This window comes from Amblyraja radiata, chromosome 10 (assembly GCF_010909765.2).
Source record: "Amblyraja radiata isolate CabotCenter1 chromosome 10, sAmbRad1.1.pri, whole genome shotgun sequence".
In the NCBI taxonomy this organism is placed as follows: Eukaryota; Metazoa; Chordata; class Chondrichthyes; order Rajiformes; family Rajidae; genus Amblyraja; species Amblyraja radiata.
This window is the reverse complement of record NC_045965.1, coordinates 14,614,008-14,630,780: the sequence shown is the minus strand read 5'-3', so window position 1 is coordinate 14,630,780 and position 16,773 is coordinate 14,614,008. Positions and strand designations below refer to the sequence as shown.

The 16,773-nt window shown below is 40.3% G+C and overlaps 1 protein-coding gene across 1 annotated transcript in view; it reads left to right on the top strand.

Annotated features, from left to right (window-relative positions):
* Positions 1–6,347: 6,347 nt before the first annotated feature.
* The window catches only part of LOC116977583 (E-selectin-like), a 36,973-nt gene continuing 26,547 nt past the window's right edge, over positions 6,348–16,773 (top strand). Inside the window, exons 1-3 of the mRNA XM_033028139.1 lie at positions 6,348–6,642; positions 9,298–9,349; positions 14,019–14,402. Of these exons, the coding sequence (XP_032884030.1) occupies positions 6,640–6,642; positions 9,298–9,349; positions 14,019–14,402 (439 nt within the window). The 5' untranslated portion in view covers positions 6,348–6,639. The remainder of the gene's footprint in view (positions 6,643–9,297; positions 9,350–14,018; positions 14,403–16,773) is intronic.

Genomic DNA, 16,773 nt, shown 5'->3' with positions numbered 1-16,773 from the left:
AATCACAATTTAATCCACTAAGACTGGGTTGACCATTTGAGGATAGGAACCCAATCCTAATCCATTTTAATAAGAAAATGATACTGAACTTCCCCGAAATCTACCATTCACCTTTGAAGATGTTTTATTAGCAGTGAACTAGTTTAGGAAAAGCTCCAGTGTGCAATCTTTCACATTTTGTGGGGCTTTCACCAGTGTTTCTGCTTAGAGAAGGAAGATCTTCATATTTGCAGGGGAATAGAAGAAGAATCGAAAGGCTACACCAGCTGTTTAATTCTGACATTTGAAGATACTACCTGTGCAGATGGATTTAAGTGTATCTTGTTTTATCCAGACAAAGGTTTAGCTGTGCCTTCTGAGGAAGAATGTCTTAATGTTAAATTTGTGGACTGCTCTCTGTACTGCTGAGGGATTCCCACATTGTCAGAGGTGAAGGCATTCAGGTAAGGCAGTAAACCAATGCCTTTTGCAATGGACATAATAGATTCCATGCCACAACAGTGAAGAACTGCAGTGGACTGACCAAAACAAATTAAATAGTTGCCATTTCATCTGCATTTCCCCTTTTACACCAGTGACAGGATTTCAAACATATTTCTGCGTGACACCAGTGAGCAATATTCTAGTTTGATAATTTTTTTAAATTCGAACAAGATTAACAAGAATCTTTTAAAGCATGACATTGTTTTATTTACAGACATGAGTGAATTGCCATAATGTTACTGTTGTCAGTGATGGATTACAGACAAGTGTGATAATATCTAATTCACATTATTCCTACTTAGACTGTGAACAGCACATCAGTAATACAGGAAATTTAGTCTGGCTATTGTAGTTCGCGTTGGACCGAGGAATAGGTTGTAATATTTAAACTGAGTCAAGCATAAGGATTGATAAATGAAGGGAAAAGTATCCACAGACCCTTTCAACAAATAATTTATAAATTAATCTTTTCTATTCGCAAGATAAAAGCATGGTGGCAAAAAATTAGAGCCAAGGCTACTATTTAGAACTATTTGTCCAACCACTTCTCATGGCCTCTTCTGCAGTTGTATAAGGCTCTGGTGAGACCACGTCTGGAGTATTGTATACAGTTTTGGTCTACTAATTTGAGGAAGGACATCCTTGTGATTGAGGCAGTGCAGCGTAAGTCCACGAGATTGATCCCTGGGATGGCGGGACTGTCATATGAGGAAAGATTGAAAAGACTAGGCTTGTATTCACTGGAGTTTAAATTATCTCCCGAAAACGCGGACAATGGCAATTTAAGTCTTGGACCTTCCTGATCTGTATGGTTCAACTACTTATTTGGATGAGTCTTTCAATTGGATGTATGTTGACCTTCAGGCAATGATTACTAGAACAACGGAGGTCTGTGCCTGAGGGTGACGTCCTCCAATTCTGTCATTCTGACAGTTAAGAATTCAAAGGCCAATCTGCCACACCAGTAAATCAACTTTTTAAAATAATTGTTTTTAATAAGGCAAAAAGCGATTTAATTATTACATGGAATATAATAGCAGTTTTAATTCCCAAATGGAATTCTCACTTAAAATTCCTTCAAATGTATTATTTGCCAACATTTATTGATCACCTTCACCACTCTTTGATGGACAGAGATGAGGTAAAACCTTTTCACCCTGAGTGTTGTGAATCCGTGGAATTCTCTGCCACAGAAAGCAGTGGAGGTCAATTCACTGGATGATTTCAAGACAGAGTTAGATATAGCACTTAGGGTTAACGGAATCAAGGGATATTGTAAGAAAGCAGGAACGGGGTACTGATTTGGGATGATTTGCCATGATCATATTGAATGGTGGTGCTGGCTCAAAGTGCCGAATGCACCTACTCCTGCACCTATTTTCTATGTTTCCACGGATGGTGGCTAACCTGCTGAGTGTTTTAGATTTCCACTATCTACAATTTTTTAAACTTTTATTTTTAGTTTTAATTCATTAGATTCCGATTATCCAGATTTGAACTCACACTCCCAACCTTAGGCTAGTAGATAACTTGTCCAGTAAAATAACATGCAAGGTGTCAAGCAGTAACTTTGGTACTCCTATGGAAACTAAATAATTAAATAATGTGACCCAAGATTGTAGCATCAGTTTGTGTACAATGTAATAGCTATTATTAAAGCTGTAGAATTTAAAGTATCCATGTATTGCTCAGTTTATTAATTTAAGAAGTACAATATATTTTGCTCACGTAACTATTTCTTATTTGAGTGGAGTTAATCAAATTTCAGGTCCATCTTTCACTCGAATAATTCACCGAAAATATAACCATGATCTGTTTCCCATTGTCTAACCTTCTTCAGTTGTCATGTAAAGATGAACAACAGATGAACAATTAAACTCCTCCACCAGGAAGCTATTTGGCATCATGAAAACAAGTTCAGTAAATTTATGAACTCTCCTGAGATTTGTCATATACAGTAATAAGATGTAATTCCTTGCTGCCTCTTATGTTTTGTTTAGCAGTCAAGTCATTGTTCAGCACCCCGCCCTGTTTCCGTCAGTTAAGGGCTAGTCATGTTCTTTTAACAAGTCCGTCTCTCACGAACCTCAGCAAAGAGAAGGAAACAATACATGCAGGAAGCTGTGTTGAAATCTTGAAGTGGCTGCTGCCATTTAAAATGCTCAAAACACTTATCTATCAACAGAGAGGGAAGTCACCGAAATTCCCCTGAGCATTTTTTTGGAGAAAGCTTACACAGTCCAAAAGGAAATTTCCCTGATTTCCAACACAGCAAAAGCTGTAATTCTCCATTACTTTCTCAATAAATAAATAAACTCTTGGTACTTTAACTCGTCCGTTTGAATTTAATTCAATTCTCTAAGCATATGAAGAGCAAAATACACCAGGTCTGAAAAGCAGAGATTAATAAATACAACACCAAAATCCAGTCTTACTCAAGCAGTAGGTAGACAGCACTTCTGGAGGGAAGGAATGGGTGACGTTTCGGGTCAAGAAGGGTCTCGACCCGAAATGTCACCCGTTCCTTCTCTCCAGCGATGCTGCCTGTCCTGCTGAGTTACTCCAGCATTTTGTGTCTGTCTTTGGTTTAAACCAGCATCTGCAGTTCCTTCCAACACATGCAGTGTATGGGGTTGAAGCATTTAGTGGCAGGTCAGATGATGCTCTAGTTTTGCAAGTTGTGCAGGTTACTGACAATAGACATGGAATCAGTTGTTGAAATAGCTCATTAATATTCTCAGTGAACTCGCTGTTTTCTGGAGCAATCAGTACACATTGTCATAATATTCAGTTAAAATTTCATTGTCCAGAATTAGAAATCATTTTCTTTCGAAAACTATCAGAGAATCATATCTATTCCATTCATGCTACATCAAAAGCAACATGAAGAACACGATTTGACCAAATCTGAATTTGGACTCCAAGAAGAGATTGGGTTAACTGAAAGTAAAAGAATGGATGGTTTGTTCTCTTGTGCATGATCTACCATTGTTTGATGATTTATCACTTAACTCCAAGCTCTTGATCAACAAAAGTAGGCTCTGTTTAATGTGGATGAAGAGGAACTCACCTCACTTCCTGACTCTATTTGCGGGTGAGTTTCTAGATTTTGTCTTTTGACAGTAGCCCATGGTTGTCTTTTATGCTGAGTCTATTTCCCTTTAATTACAACAATCAAAGAGAAGGACAGGCAGTGCCTGTGGGGAAAGAATGAGAATTAAAGGTTCAAAATAATGACCTTTCATCAGAACTTGGAAAAGATCTATCGGTTTTAAGATGTGGAGAAAGTAGGGGAGCAGAGGTCTGTTAATCGCAAAAGCTGGAAGAGATGACAAAATGTGTGATGGTGCTAAACAGGATGGTGCAGATGGAAGTTCTGCTTTGGTGTTACTGGAGCATTGGAATAAGGACTTTTTTTGCACGAGTATTGAGATTATTTATTTTATTTTTTGTTTATTATATATTATCTCTGCATATTGCATTTACATGCCTTTTATTCTGCCTCAAGTAATAATTTCATTATTTTGTTGTTGGTACATAAGATAATTAAACACTCTTGACTCTTGACATGACTCTTGACCTTTGTGGTCTGAAATTGTCAGATATAAACCCGTCACCCCTGATTTTACCAATTTTATTGAAAATCACTTTTTTTTATGCTGTTACCAATGTTAAAGGTGCGCAATTAATTTGCTCATCCCAATGTTTGAACAGAAATCAGCAGAATATTTCTGTCAATTATATTTGCAATTTATCTTTCAAAACTGGTGTATTTCCATGTAAAATGAAAACTGCCAAAGTCATCCCACTATACAAAGCTGGAGACAGAAATCAATTTACAAATTACAGGCCGGTGTCGTTACTCTCTCAGTTCTCAAAAATATTAGAAAAACTGTATGTAAGTAGATTAGATAACTTTATCGAGAAGCACGAATTGCTAGTTGATAGTCAATATGGATTCAGGTCAAACAGATCGACATCCATGGCATTAATGGAGTTAATTGAAGACATTGCCAGTTCTATAGATAACAAGAAATATGCAGTGGGTGTATTTATAGATTTGAAAAAAGCATTCTATACAATTGATCATCATTTGCTAATCAAAAAACTGGAAAAGTATGGAATCAGAGGGGTTGTACCAGAGTGGATGAGAAGCTACATAAGTAAAAGACATCAGTTTGTGCAAATAGGGGACTGCAAATCAACATGCTTAGAAATAACTTGTGGAGTCCCACAGGGATTGATTTTGGGCCCCAAATTATTTATTTTGTATATTAATGATATATGTAGGGTGTCAAACCTCTTGAAATTTGTGTTATTTGCAGATGACACTGATATTTTTTGTGATGGGGACAATTTGCAGCAGCTTTTGGAGGTGGTCACAGCAGAAATGAGTAAACTAAAAACATGGTTTGATTTGAATAAATTATCATTAAATTTAAACAAAACCAAACTTATGCTGTTTGGAAAACGCAAAATAAATACACAAGTAAAAGTAATGATAAATAATGTTGAAATAGAAAGAGTGTATGAAAATAAATTTCTGGGTGTGATTCTTGATCACAAAATCTGCTGGAAACCCCATATAAAACATGTGAGAGCAAAAGTAGCACAGAGTATTGGAGTGATGGGGAAAGCAAGGCATGTTTTGAATGAGAGAGCACTGTATATTCTGTACAGCTCACTTGTGTTACCGTATTTAAATTACTGTGTGGAAGTATGGGGCAACACCTACAAAACCACCTTACAATCACTAAGCACACTACAAAAAAGAGCTATTCGTATAGTAAACAATGTAGGATATCATGAACACACCAATATACTGTATTTAAAATTACACACCTTAAAGATTAAGGATCTGGTAGAATTTAAGACTGCACAAATAATTTATAAAGCAAAAAATAAACTGCTACCTGTAAACATACAAAAACTGTTCAAAGACAGAGAGGGGGGTTATAACTTTAGAGGGAAACTAAACTTGAAACAGCATTATGCTCGGACCAATTTAAAAAGTATGTGTATTTCCATTTGTGGGGTGGTTTTGTGGAATGGTCTTGACAAAACGATTAAACAAAGTATGAATATAATGCAATTTAATAAAATGTACAAAAGATATATCTTTGAAAAGTACAGTAATGAGGAAGGAGAATGTAAATCTCACAGATGTTAATGGTGCTTGTTCTTTTCTTTTTTTGTTCTTTTTTTCTTAATAGCTTGATTGGAGTCGTTTTATTTGAATTGTCTGTTTAGTTTATTTTATTGAATTTTGCAATTGTTAATGGTGAAGAATGGGGGTAGGACTTGACAAGCATAGGCTTCTTCCTATCCCTTTTCGAACGAGTCTAATGTGTATTATGTTGAAATTGGCTTTTGATTTTTTAATTTATGTATGTACATATATGTTATGTATATGTGTATATGTGTATATGTATGTATGTATGTATGTATGTATGTATGTATATGTATGTATGTATGTATGTATGTATGTATGTATGTATTTATGTATATGTATATGTATATATATAATTTTCCTTTTATTTATTCATTTTCATCTTTTTTTTTTTTAATCGTTCGAAATAAAGATATCATTCATTCATTCATTCAACATCTACAGATATTAGGGACAGACACATGTTTTAAAATATTGCACCTCTCCTCAAGGTCCAGAACCTCAGCCATCAGGAACGAATTCAGGATATTATTCCTTGTGAATTCTACTTTCTTCTTTTATTTTTTTTTAAAGATTCAAAGTACATGCTCCAGTCTCCCTTTACATAGCCATAGTTAAAGGCATCACAGCATATCCCAATGAATTCATTAAAGGGCTGTCAGCAAACTTTGTTTGATTGAAAATATTTTTTAAATATAAAAGATTTAATAATTGACTCAAATTGGTATTCAGTAGCAAAAACAAATTATCCGCATTGAAAAAAAAATTGTCTCCTCAAGGTTTGCAGGATGTTTGCTCATCAGAGAATTTGATGTCAGAGAAGTTACATTTGTGGGTTGAAACGACAAACGTAGAGACAGCCGCAGTGCTACACTGTGTTCTGTACAGACAGACTAAAGAACATGAAGCTCTTATAACTATCAAAACATCAGCAACGAGAACAACTAGAGAGAAGAAAGCAACATAAAACACAGAATTTTCCTAAAATGGTAGGTTATGTTAATTTTTCTTTTACCCACTTTCTGTTCGAGAAAATTTATTTTTTTAATAGTTGGTTGTCTCCTGTATGACTGCTGCTGAGAATGAATCAGTTTCCACATGTAAGGTTCAGGAAACAGGGCAAGTTAGCACCTGCTCTCCCTCCTATTGTCTGCTGTCTGCAAGATGGTGCAGTAGTTTAGTTGCTCATCCTGTTCCTTATGTAGTGGAATTCCATGGTCGCATTCATCAAGTGATGACGTTGGCGCAGCGGCAGAGTTGCTGCCATGCAGCGTCAGAGACCCGGGTTCGATCCCGACTACGGGTGATGTCTCTGTGGAGTGATGACAGTGGGGCAGCGGCAGAGTTGTTGCCATGCAGCGTCAGAGACCCGGGTTCGATCCCGACTACAGGTGCTGTCTGTGTGGAGTTTGTACATTCTCCCTGTGATGCGTGGGTTTTCTCCGAGATCTTCAGTTTCCTCCCAAAGGCAAACAGGTTTGCAGGTTCATTGGCTTGGTTTATGTGTAAATTGTCCCAAGTGTGTGTTAATGTGTGGGGATCGCAGGTCATTGAGGACTCGGTGGGCCGAAGAGCCTGTTTCCGCGCTGTATCTCTAAACTAAAATAAAGTGTGGCCAGGCTTGTCGCAGTGCAGGTGGTGGTGTTTGGGAAGCTAATATTCTGACCACCTTTTCCAAGTTTACCATACATCTATTGACGATTGTTGTACAATTGTATCTTGTAGCCTATCTGGATCATTTGCCTCCATGGACTCTTAAACCTACTTCCTTTTGTCTAGAGACTTTTTGTAGATGACAAACATCTGGCTTTAAACAAATTGAAGGTTCTTTGGAAAGAGGAGAAACATCAGATAAAGTGCTACTGCTGCAGCAAGGCGTGGCCGTCTACCACTGGGAGGTAGAAGTGGTGGGCTCCTGTCAGAAGGTACAGGACTTAGGTTCTTCCAGCACTTTGTATTTAGTCATGGTTTTGTGGTCAGTCCAGTTGAGTCACTGGCTAATGGCGAGTCCTAGGAAGTTGGTGCTGGGGAACTGATAGCGATAATAATACCATTAAATATCAAGGGTAGGTGGCTAGTCTTACTCTTGTTTAAGTTAGTCATTGCCTGACACTTTTGACAGCACAATTTTAACAGGCCTGACCCGAGTGTCATCTGCTAGGGAGTTGCAAATGGAATTGAACATTGCACAATCATCAGCGAACATCCCCATTTCTGACCTGATGATGGAAAGAAAGTCATTGATGAAGGCCAGAACATTGCTCTGAGGATGTTCTGGGGATGGGATGATCGGCCTCCAACACCTCCAACCATCTAGAGTCAATAGTCATTGTGTGTTTTGTTGTTATATGTCCCTAAACAGAACAATGAAATTCTTCCTTGCAGCAGCACAACAGATATTTAAACATAGTACTCTGTAAAACCATTAATAAACAACAACTACAATGTTCAGTATATATTAATAAAACAGACAAATAAATAGACAATATTAGTGCAAAGTCAAAAAAAAAATCCCCAAGCCTCTACAGCTCGGAGCCTATTTGGAGGTTGTAGCGTTTAATAGCTTGATGGTTGTAGGGAACAAGTTGCTCCTGAACCTGGACGTTACAGTTTCCCGGCTCCTATATCTTCTTCCCGATGGCAGGAGTGAAATGAGAGCATGACCTGGGTGGTGTGGGTCTCTGATGATGCTGGCTGCCTTTTTGAGGCAGTGACTCCTTGTTAGAAATATTTTTCCCAACAAACGCCAGCCACAATAATTAGGATATAACTTGAATGTTTAACGAGAGAAATTCACACAGAGTGCAGAGGTCTGCGGGAGTCTCTCTGCCCAAACAGCTCCTCACGCATGTCCTTTATACAGTGGAGTAATCAAGGAGGTCTTGACTACAATCTTATCTCATCACGAGGTCAAGCAAGGTAAAAATCCACAGTCAGCACATAATATCGGACAAGGTCGTACAAAGTGCAAACCACAATCAGCACATACTTTCGGACTTCTATGATTGAGAAATATCAGTAAGCTATGTCTACAAGATTTGCGGCTGTTTGTCTAACTGAATGGTTATTTTTCACAAGGCCCGGGGTCTGCGGTTACTAGCGATGAGCAGTGTCTACAAGTAAGCATTGTGCTTGCGTAAGCATTTGCATAAGCATTTTTAAAGGTACAGTCCCCGATAGCTATAGGAATGAATTTTTCTATCACTGCTGTAGATCCCTTCGATGGTGGGGAGGTCAGTTCCTGCGATGGACTGGGTAATACCAGTAGTCACCTGTGAGTGGGTGCATGGAGTGGGTGTCACCTCGAAGTGGGTGTGAGGAAACGTTGTGAAACAGTGTCACTCAGTGTTCAAAGGGAGGGTCTGTCACATTGACCGCAAGTCATAAAAACTCTTTAGAAATCCTATGCCAAGTGTGCAGGACACAGAGATAGATAAAATCAGCAGGAAATTGTGGTAAAAAAATAGAAATGGTGTAATAAAAGGTTGTACCTGTTAGTGTAAAATGTGATTAATACCTTGAGATGAAACTGTATTCTGCAATGCTATGTGCATGTTGTGTTCATTTGTTATTTACATGGAAGATTCTAATGTATATTTTTTCTTTTCTTTCAATGGGCCTTTCATGTCAAAATCTGTAAAAAGCATTGGGTTCAGAAGGGCATTTCTCACGCTTGGATTTTGGTTGTGCTATCTGGTAAGTTTTTATTCTTCTATTTCTCTACAAATGTTGTAATTTTGGCAGATTCTTTTTTTCCAACAGAGAAGGGAAGTTAACATCAGCATATTTTTCCTTCCTCCAATGTATATGGTTTCAAGTCCCATCTAGAGACGTGAGTACAAAATCTAGGCTGAATCTCCAGTGAAGTATCATGTGACTAATGCATTTTTGGATGTGGCTTATTTCAGAAGTTGTGTTTTGAGGCTTTGTCCTCTGGCTCAGATGGACATACAAGACTTGAAAAAACTAGAAAAAAAGAATGGGAATTATCTAGCATCATGATCAATTTTTAACTCTCATAAGAGGAAAGAAAGAGGAATAAGAGTAGGTCATATGGCGCCTCTACTTGCTTCAGCATTCAATAAGATCAAGGTAGATCTGATCTTGGGCTCGTCTCCATTTTCTTTCCATCCCCGTACCCCTTATTTCCCCCGGAGTCATGAATATAGAGTCATGGAGTCATATAGCTTGAAAACTGGCACTTGACCTACTGTGTCTATGCAAATTAACAATTATCTATCTCCATACTTGATAGCTCACCCATCAATGATTGATAACTGAGAGAAGGGTTATCAGTCATTAATGGATGAGCTTTCAAGTCTTAGGGGGGTCAACTGCTTATCCTGAGCCTATACCCACTATTTCAGACCATGGGACATATCCTCACAGCATCGACATTGTCAATTCTCCTCAGAATCTTCCATATTACAATCAATATGATAGATTGTCTGGCATGTGCCACATGGATGGCTTGTGGGAGTTTAGTGTTTGGAAATTGGTCACTTTGTGGTTCATGCTACACCAGTGGCCACAATCCATTAAGAAGTTCACTGACTCTAAATTGCTTTGATATGTGCTGAGATCGTGTCAAATGCTCCATAAATGTGATTATTCCAATGTTTCCTTTTTGAACAGGTACTTTGGATCCTTCTTCACTAAGGAGGACACAAACAATCTTCCTGATATAGTAGAGGCCAGGGAATCTGGGATGACGGAGGAACTGAAGGAAATCCACATTAGGCAGGAAATGGTGTTGCGTAGACTGATGGGACTGAAGGCTGATAAATCCCCAGGGCCTGATGGTCTGCATCCCAGGGTACTTAAGGAAGTGTCTCTAGAAATCGTGGACGCATTGGTGATAATTTTCCAATGTTCTATAGATTCAGGATCAGTTCCTGTGGATTGGAGGGTAGCTAATGTTATCCCACTTTTTAAGAAAAACAGGGGATTATAGACCAGTTAGCCTGGCATCGGTGGTGGGGAAGATGCTGGAGTCAATTATAAAAGATGAAATAGCGGCACATTTGGATAACAGTAACAGGATTGGTCCGAGTCAGCATGGATTTACGAAAGGGAAATCATGCTTGACTAATCTTCTGGAATGTTTTGAGGATGTAATTAGGAAAATGGACAAGGGAGAGCCAGTGGATGTAGTGTACCTGGACTTTCAGAAAGCATTTGATAAGGTCCCACATAGGAGATTAGTGGGCAAAATTAGGGCACATGGTATTGGGGGCAGAGTGCTGACATGGATAGAAAGTTGGTTGGCAGACAGGAAACAAAGAATAGGGATTAACGGGTCCCCTTCAGAATGACAGGCAGTGACTAGTGAGGTACCGCAAGGCTCGGTGCTGGGACCGCAGCTATTTACAATATACATCAATGATTTGGATGAAGGGATTCAAAGTAACATTAGCAAATTTGCAGATGACACAAAGCTGGGTGGCAGTGTGAACTGTGAGGGGGATGCTATGCAGGCACGTGCCGTCAGGGTAGGCAAGGTAGACAGTGCCAACCCTGACTGAAATTATAAAATGGTAACTATCATATATAAATAGTGAAGGCACGGGAGAATTATGGTTACCTAAGAGATCCATCTCATAGGTAGGCACAATTCTCCTGTGCCTTTCATCCGCAGTACATTTAACAAGCGGAAGTACGTGCTACTCACGTGCCGTCGACGCTGCTTTAAGCCATCAGCGGCAACGGTCTATAAAGGCAGCTGAAATTCTGCCTTTACACCGTGGACTGCGTGTACGTGCTTGCGCATGCGCAGCGCTAGTTTCTTTTAAAAGCCGACTGACAGCTCACCGGGGAGAGTTTAAAAGCCGACTGACCAAAGATACGGACTGCCTACCCTGACTAATTACTCACGTGCCTGATGCTGTGAGAATGCAAGGTGACTTGGACAGGTTGTGGGAGTGGGCAGATGCATGGCAGATGAAGTTTAATGTGGATAAATGTGAGGTTATCCACTATGGTATCAAAAACAGGAAGGCAGATTACTATCTAAATGGCGTCAAGTTGGGAAAAGGGGAAGTACAATGGGATCTGGGGCTCCTTGTTCATCAGTCTATGAAAGTAAGCATGCAGGTACAGCAGGTAGTGAAGAAAGCGAATGGTGTGTTGGCGTTCATAACAAGACGAGTCGAGTACAGGAGCAAAGAGGTACTTCTGCAGTTGTACAGGCCCATAGTGAGACCACACCTGGAGTATTGTGTGCAGTTTTGGTCCCCTAATTTGAGGAAGGACATTCTTGCTATTGAGGGAGTGCAGCGTATGTTTACAAGGTTAATTCCCGGGATGGCGGGACTGTCATATGCTGAGAGAATGGGGCGGCTGGGCTTGTACACTCTGGAGTTTAGAAGGATGAGAGGGGATCTTATTGAAACATATAAGATTGTTATGGGTTTTGACACGCTAGAGGCAAGAAACATGTTCCCGATGTTGGGGGTCCAGAACCAGGGGCCACAGTTTAAGAATAAGGGGTAAACCATTTAGAACATAGACGAGAAAACACTTTTTCTCACAGAGAGTTGTAAGTCTGTGGAATTCTCTGCTTCAGAGGGCGGTGGAGGCGGGTTCTCTGGATGCTTTCAAGAGAGAGCTAGATAGGGCTCTTAAAGATAGTGGAGTCAGGGGATATGGGGAGAAGGCGGGAACGGGGTACTAATTGGGCATGATCAGCCATGATCAGAATGAATGGCGGTGCTGGGCCGAATGGCCTACTCCTGCACCTATAGTCTGTTGTCTATTGATAGAGTTACCTTGTTAACTTTCTCACCTCCACAGATTCTGCAACCACCTCTTGCATTACGTACACCTACTTTGTTTTTGTTTCCATTTTTAACTTTCTTGCTGATTCAAGCTTGGTCCCACATTTTAACATCTTGCTATTATATAACGAGTTGCCAAGTGAATAATAGCTTTCTCCTCAAGTCCGGCAATTCCACTTCATTGTTTATAACTTCAGTTTGAAATACTATAGACACCGGAAAGTTTCCTTGTTAATCAGATAGGCCGTTTAGCTGGTTTGATGACATCTCAGTTACTGGTTGTCAGGCATTCTTTCAAATTAATTCTCCACCATGGATGATGTTCTATGGTCTATGATACTTTATTTATCACATGTACAGGTACATTGTCACAGGTGGTGAAATTCATTTTTGTTTACAGTTCAGTACAAGTATCACTATACATAACGACAGATACATATTAGATAAGCATCTCAGATACAGTTCAAATGTATAGCAGTGGTACACTAATACAGTATTCAACATCGCCAGTTAAGGGCCTGTCCCACGAGCATGCGACCTGCATGTGGCAAGCGCGACCTAAAGGGCCGGTCCCGTGAGCATGCGACTTGCATGCGGCAAGCGTGACCTAACGTGGTCGCTTGAGCCGTACGGCATATGGCAAGCGCGACCAAACCAGAAGCGGGAGCCGCGCGGAGGTCGAGTGAGTGACACGGCGTCGAGGCGGCTGCGGGCCGGCAGGCCGTTGCCACGTGGAATCTTTAAACACGGCCAGTTTTTCAGAGCCCCGCGCAATGTCGGGACCAGCTCAGCACAACTCCATACGGCTCCGGCGATCGAAGTGGGACTGGCCCCGCGAGTCCGTACGGCTCAAGCGACCACATTAGGTCGCTGCATGCAGGCGCATGCTGGTGGGACCGGCCCTTTAGGTCGCGCTTGCCGCATGCAGGACGCATGCTCGTGGGACAGGCCCTTTAGGCTCCATTTTCAGGTCCCAGTTGTTGCAAGTGCAGGGACCTTGATCTGACCATGGTCTGTTGTCCTGGCGGCGTATAAAGTGAAGACCACGTCACGTGGGTCACTTGAAAGACAACAAATGTAAAAATCCTACATAATAACTTTTGGATTGACTGGGTTTATAATGGGTCGACTGGGCTTATATTCACTGGAATTTAGAAGGATCTTATTGAAACATATAAAATTCGTACGGGATTGGACAGGCTAGATGCAGGAAAAATGTTCCCTATGTTGGGGGAGACCAGAAGCAGGGGTCACAGTTTAAGAATAAGGGGTAGGCCATTTAGGACTGAGATGAGCAAAAAACATTTTCAGCCAGAGAGTTGTGAATCTCTGCCACAGAAGGCAGTGGAGGCCAATTCACTGGATGTATTCAAGAGAGAGTTAGATATAGCTCTTAGGGCTAACGGAATCAAGAGATATGTAGAAAAGCAGGAACAGGGTACTGCTACTGGGTGATCAGCCATGATCATAAGGGCCGAATGGCCTACTACACCTACTTTCTATGTTTTCACTTTACTGCCATGCTGGGGATTATCTTGCCTCTTTCCAGCATATTCCATTTTTTTATTACATGTTTATTGTTTTCACAGAACTTGTGAGTTGGGAAGGAGTCCAGACATGGAATTATGAATACTCTCTGACAAATATGACGTGGCCAGCTGCCAGAGAGTACTGTCAAAAGTCCTTCACTGACCTAGTTGCAATTCAGAACCAAGAGGAAATTAATTATCTCAATCAGATGTTGCCAAGAAACCCAACTTACTACTGGATTGGAATCAGGAAGATTGGTGGTGTTTGGACCTGGGTCGGAACAAATAAACCACTGGGTGAAGAAGCAGAAAACTGGGCTGTAGGTGAACCAACTCCTGGGGGAGAGGATTGTGTTGAAATTTACATAAAGAGAGGCAAGGAAGCGGGAAAATGGAACAATGAACCGTGCACAGAAAGAGAGAAACGAGCTTTATGCTACCTAGGTAAGGTCCTGTGACCTCTTTCTTTGAAATATATTTAACTTAAAAAATTAGTTACTAAAAGTTTACTAAAATAAATTAGGCGTGCAGTGCTGATTTAATGCCAGGATTGCCAAATGAATCTTAATGGTTCAGCTTTGTCAACCTTACGTAGCTAATCATATCCGCTGCCATCCGCTGCTCTAGATGTCAGCTGCTCTACATCGGTGAGACCAAGCGTAGGCTTGGCGATCGCTTCGCCCAACACTTCCGCTCGGTTCGCAATAACCAACCTGATCTCCCGGTGGCTCAGTACTTCAACTCCCCCTCCCATTCCGAATCCGACCTTTCTGTCATGGGCCTCCTCCATGGCCAGAGTGAGGACCAACGTAAATTGGAGGAGCAGCACCTCTTATTTCGCTTGGGTAGTTTACACCCCAGCAGTATGAACATTGACCTCTAATTTCAGGTACCCTTACTTTCTCCTCCCCTTCTCAGCTCTCCCTTAGCCCACTGGCTCCTCCTCTTCCTGTCTTCTTCCCACCCCCCCCCCCCACTCTCACAACAGTCTGAAGAAGGGTTTTGGCCCGAAACGTTGCCTATTTCCTTCGCTCCATAGGTACTGACTCACCCGCTAAGTTTCTCTTGCATTTTTGTATACCCTAGCTAATCATATGTTCAGAAAGTACAGCAAATCCCAACCCCGTGAGTGAAGGTTGTCTGCTGATTAGTTTTCATTAAATGTTGAAATAAGTGAACAAATGTGCGGTGTTTTTCAGGAGATGATAAGGTTGCTTTCATCCACAGGATGTGGTGTGATAAGTGCTGAAGGATCTTAAACCACAACTTGCTGTTTAATTTACTTTAGAAATACAGCGTGGAAACGGGTCCTTTGGCCCACCGGGTCCGCGCCGACCAGCATTTCCCGCACATTAACACTATCCTACATACACGCGGGACAATTTTTACATTTACCAAGCCAATTAATCTACAACTTGTACGTCTTTGGAGTGTGGGAGGAAACCGAAGATCTCGGAGGAAACCACGAGGAGAACATACAAACTCCGTACAGTCAGCACCTGTAGTCGGGATCGAACTCTGGTCCCCGGCGCTGCAAGCGTTGTAAGGCAGCAACTCTACCGCTGAGCCACCATGCCGCCCTGTTACTGCCGATTAATAAACATACAGTAGATTATAACTTTGTACAGATCTTCCAAGGACAACTTGCAGCCTAAAGGCTGTTCCATCCTCACAACAAGGCCCCATTGCATGGCAACATGATGTTATGTAAACTCAGGGTATTCAGGAACCTTCATAAAATGCTACATGTGAGTTGTGTACACTCTAGTAAAAAAAAATCCTTGATCAAACTTGCACCTGGCCCAGCAACAACTGTATTACCAAGGCTTGTCATGAGCATTTATGCACTGAAGTAAGAGCCAGAGATATTCACAGCATTTTGCAATTGATCATCTATTGATAATCGGGTAGTTTTTCATGTTTTCTGTTTTCAATGAACGCCATCAAGAAAATGCAAGTTATTTTTAATAATTACATTCATATTTTATAAAAATACTCACTTTTCAATTTATATTTGGAGTATAATTCTGCAAATACTTTCAAAGCCCAATACAGCTAAAAATATTACTTGCAAGAAAAACAATAGTGAATAACAAGGATTCTGATAAATTGTCGAGCACAAAATAGGATCAGAAGAAGGCAACAGAAAAAAATGACTATCACATTACTGATGAAACATTTTATTAGTTCATATTATTCTAACCATTTTTCTCTTTCACCCTGTCTTCAATACAGTATTACAGTATTAACATTTGGAAAATAAACAATGAAAAATACATTAATCATCCAGGCTGATTGTCCTCCCACAATATCCACACAAACACTTGTTGAATGCATCATTGAGTAATGAGGCAGCAGAAATACAACATTACTTAGGTTTTGATATTAATTGTAGTTCTACTACAATTTTCAAGGCAGAGCCACCAATTAAACAAAGAATGGGATTGAAACTATGACCTACAAGATCTAATCCTAACCCTAATCCAAGCACACAACGAGTACTTAAAAAATAGTGTTCCTCTATTTATATTCCAGTGAGGATGATGAAATCTATACTGGAGACACAAGGAACTGTAGATGCTGAAATCTTGAGTAAAACATAAAGTGCTGGAGTAACTCTGGGTTAGGTAGCAGGAAATTGATAAACGTTAATTTGGGTCAAAACACAAAGCATCACCTATCTATTCCCTCCGTAGATGCTGCCTGCCCTGCTGAATTACTCCAGCACTTTGTGTTTTACATAAAACTATGTTTCTTTACTTAAAGAATATTAAATGGTAGGATTAATGTTTCCAGATATCTAACTGAAATTAGT